At 43.4% G+C, this 4,524-nt stretch overlaps 1 protein-coding gene across 29 annotated transcripts in view; it reads right to left on the bottom strand.

Moving 5' to 3' along the window:
• Positions 1-4,524, bottom strand: part of SORBS1 (sorbin and SH3 domain containing 1) — a 235,089-nt gene that overhangs the window by 104,115 nt on the left and 126,450 nt on the right. For all 29 annotated transcript variants that reach the window (XM_019502448.1, XM_019502446.1, XM_019502450.1 and 26 more), the window contains exon 3: positions 1,267-1,338. In XM_019502448.1, coding sequence (XP_019357993.1) covers positions 1,267-1,338 — 72 coding nt within the window. The remainder of the gene's footprint in view (positions 1-1,266; positions 1,339-4,524) is intronic.

The raw sequence follows: 4,524 nt of genomic DNA, 5'->3' as shown, positions 1-4,524 counted from the left end.
CCCCCCCTCCTAGCACCGCCACTGCCTGCCTTGAGCGCAGCCCAGCCCCCCGCCAGCAAGAGCCTGGTGCCATCCCAGACCCAGGCCACAGTGGCAGCCTGGCCTCACCCCATGTGCACAAGGTGAGGCCAGCCTGCGCACACCCTCACCCTGAGCACATGGGCCACACATTCCCCATGACCTCCCAGGTTGCACGCAGCAACAGGAGCTGCCTTCCCCCGCCCCCCCCCACACAAACAACTCATTGCTCCATCCTGTGCCCCATCCCGGTTGCGCAGCACCTGCCCCAGCCCCACTCCTTCCCTCACCGTGGGGGCTTCAATCTGCCCCCCGCCACACCCCTTTCCTCACAACAGACTTAGCAGGTGGACCCGGCTGCTCTCCACACTGCCAGGCTGCACTCCTGGCCATGTTGTACTGTGGCTGTCCGTGTGCACAGGGCATTTATTGGTGGCATTAATTGGCCACATCAGCCAAAAAAAGACAATAATGTTAATTTTCCTCATATTGGTGCCACTCTGATACGGGACTGATGCATCCATGCACCTCTAGTGCTAAACGTTTTCTTAAGGGTTTTTGCTTTTTGAAAGGTTCTACCACATTATGCAAATTGAGTCTTTTTGAGCCAAACTGAGCTTAAACCAGACCTGAACATTACCTCCTCTTTGAGCTACTGCAGTGGGGCTAGATCCAGTGTAATTCAGACCTAAGCCATCTTTTATTTGTGACAATTTTGCTAGCAACTTTTTTATAAAACAGATTCCTGTGGCTGAGCTGTAATTCTATTTCACTCTGTAACCAGCTCATTCATACCTGTATTAAAATTCTACCTACAATGAAAAGGAACTGAAGGAAGAATAAGACCACAAAGCAGAAACTTAAAGCAAAATCTCCCCCATCACACTTCCCAAAATATATCTGTGAAAGGATAAAGCTAATGCTGTAAGATCAACTCAAACCTACTAACAGCAGTGGAAAAAACTCATTCACCTCAAAAGGCTTGGGATTCCCATCTCACTGTCAAAGAAAGATTTCCTCAAAACAGTACAAGTTACTTCCTGCTCTTTAACACTGAGCCCTGGCTTGCTGCCTCTACATGCAACTCCCACTGAAGTCAACTTAAGTCACACACACACAGCAGCAAGCCAGCAGCTACTGAGCCCGTGATATGACAAGGGGAATCCAGTGTGGGTAAATTAGCTGCACCACTCCAATTGCGGTATAAGAGGAGCTGTATAGATGGTTTTGAATCCCACCTTCACTCACCTTTCTCTTGTCCATTGCTGCTTGTGATAAGCCCATTAATGACTGTTTTCACAACACCAACTTCTTCATGTTCTGAAAGGCAAATGGGTAGAAAGATCACCCTGAGGAGAGAGGAACTGGCCTGACTGCCCACAGCCCCAAACACCTAATGTTGTTTGGGATTTCAGACAAGGAATTTATTAAACTTACATAGTAACTGCAATAAATGGGACTATGTAACCTATGATCAAAGATGTGGGGTGGAAAATTTTCCTGTACTTTATTTTCTGTGGGAAATTTTCCATTTCTAAAAATTCATTGTTTCATAAAATTCATTAGTAACAATGAATGGATGCCAAAACAATATTTGGCAAGCATGGCAATTTCAAAGTTGTAATTAATGTTTTTCAGGTGATTATCCCTAGGAAGCGTGTAAGAGAGTGCGTATTTGTTTTACTGATTTGTAAACAGGAGGGTAAATACACTCACACAATAATCCAAACCAAAAATCAAGTTCTGAATTTACCTAATTGGCTGTGCATGTCAAATCAAAGCCAAAGCTAAAATTCTTGTTTCATCTCAGACTGCAAGTGAAAGCAGAGTCAGAACTAAAACTCTGATTAATTTCAGTTCAGCAAACACACAGAGCAGCATCTCATTTCTTTTCTTGAGGTGGGGAAGTTGGAAGTGTTTGCATAAGATCTGTTAGTTTTTTAGTGCTTTTGGTTTGAACTAGTCATCATAATGCCTAATCAGAAAAAAAATTAGTGTGTGGCATCACTATAGTGAAGTTCAAGCAACTGAAGGAAGGAAGAAAGTTGGTAGATAGAAATATTGTGGGCAGGAGTATGCTAACAACAGAACAAGAATGAAGAAACATTTAACAACATGTAGAAACTATACTGAAAGAGTACAAGCCATATACAGAAAACTAATACAACCAAGTGGTGGAACAACATCCTCTGAAAAAAGTCTACTTCAGGAATCCTATGTAAGTAAACAAATGAATATGTTAAACAACACACACTATAGACTGGCATCTATATTGTTTTAAAATATTATAATTTTAAAAGTTGTTAATAGAACTCTGAACTATTATTTACTTATTTATTTAAAATGTTTGTATCCTGCCTTTCTGCTTGCCCTAAGACCTTGAAGTGTTTTAGCCTTAGCAATAATTTCTTAAAAAATTACATATCACATTCTCTCTTAGATAGAGAGTATGACAGAGTTCAAACAATGGTTATTCAAAGGATTGGTCAAGCAGAATCACTGACTCTGATGTCAGATGGATGGACTGATACACAAGGAAATCCTTTATTGAACATTATGTTAGCAACATATTGTTGAAAGAAATTGCTGCTAAATCTTCTCGTCTTACAGGTGAATGCATAGCCAAATTACTGAGTGAAGAGATTGAAAGTGCAGTTCCCTCCAGGGCACAGGCCCTCGTAACTGATAATGCAAGTAACATGAAAACTACATGGCAAATATTAAAGACAAACTATCCTCATTTAATAGGATTTGGCTGTCTTGTTCATAGGTTGAATTTTCTGTCAAAGGATACAGTAAGTGTGAATACAATGAAGACAATATTGGCAAACTGCAAAGCAATTGTGAAGGAATTGAACAATCATCATGTTGCTAATCAGACTTTGAAGAAATTACAGAGAGAAGCAGGGGAAGAAAAGTGCCCTTTTATTGCCAGGAGAAACTAGATGGGGTTTGGCTGCAAGTGTTTACATAGTTTGCTGTGCACAAAGAACTGTTTGCAGTGTGCTTCAATAGATGACGCAGTATCCCAGATTATTCCCGTGAACACTCAGAAGCAGATTCTTGACAACAATGTGTTCTGGATTCAAGTTCAAGGAGCATTCAATTTTCTACTACCAGTTTCAGTGGCTATCAAGAAACCTGAAGGAGATACAGCAAGCTTTTCAAATATTCCAGAGATATTCCGAAAAACAAATGAAAATCTAATTGAGCTTTTGCCTTCTTCACCTCTATCCAAAAAAAAAAAGTAGTAGTATCAAGCTGGATGTCAAGGAATCGAGATAGATATCATGTACTTGGATTTTAAGAAGGCCTTCAATACAGTATTTCATCCTATTCTCATAGATAAACTAAGTGGCTACGACGTAGATGATTATACAGTCAGGTGGGTGGCAAATTGGCTTAGGGGTCACACTCAGAAAGAAGTGGTGGATGGGTCGGTATCAACCTGGAAGAATGTGGACAGTGGAGTCCCACAAGGCTGTCTTTGAACCTGTGCTCGTCAATGTCTTCATCAGTGACTTGGATGAGGGCAAGGAGACCACTCTGTCCAAATTCTTGGATGATACCTAGTAGTAAAGTTAACATACCAGAGGGGAGGGAATGAATCTAGGGAGATCTGGGCAGGTTGGAAAAGTGGGCAGAAGAGAATAGGATGCAGCTCAACAAGGACAAGTGCAAGGTGCTGCACCTAGGAAGATGGAATCACCAACACACTTACAGGCTGGGGGAGGATCTGCTCAGCAGCACAGCAGTGGAAAGTGATCTTGGAGTCATTGCTGACACCAAGATAAACATGAGTTGCCAATGTGATAAAGCAATCAGTAAAGCTAACTGCACTTTATCATGCATTAGCAGGTGCATGACAAACAGGTCCAGGGAGGTGATACAGGTCAGGCCGCAGCTGGAGTACTGCATCCTGTTTTGGACACCGCACTTCAAGAGGGATGTAGACAACCTTGAGAAGGTTCAGAGGAGGGCCACTCATATGGTTATGGGCCTGCAGGCAAAGCCCTAAGAGGAGAGATTGAGGGCCCTGGATCCCTTTAGCTTCTGCAAGAAAAGGCTGAGAGACAGTCTTGTGACCACCTACAAATTCATCGGGGGGAAGAGGGGACATGTTCTGTTTACCAGGGCACTCCTTGGAGTAACTAGGAACAATGGCGACAAACTGATGGACAGCACATTTAGGTTAGACATAAGGAAGAACTTTATGGTAAGGATTGCCAGAATCTGGAATGGGCTTCCAAGGGAAGTGGTGCTCTCCCCTACCCTGGGGGTCTTTAAGAGGAAGCTAGAAGAAGCTAGACATGCACCTGGCTGGGGTCATCTAACCTCAGAGCTCTTTCCTGCCCAGGGCAGGGGCTCAGACTCCATGATCTACTGAGGTCCCTTCTGACCCAAACAACTATGAATCTACCGTGGGCTCTTCTGAGGCCTCCACCCAGAGCTCATGGTGGAGTTGGTGGCCCCTTGCCCCCCTGTCTGCGGAAGGGGCTTGGCGGG

The sequence above is a fragment of the Gavialis gangeticus genome, unplaced genomic scaffold, assembly GCF_001723915.1.
Source record: "Gavialis gangeticus isolate Ggan-Ray unplaced genomic scaffold, GavGan_comp1, whole genome shotgun sequence".
Classification (NCBI taxonomy): Eukaryota; Metazoa; Chordata; order Crocodylia; family Gavialidae; genus Gavialis; species Gavialis gangeticus.
This window is presented reverse-complemented; position numbering and strand designations above follow the sequence as displayed.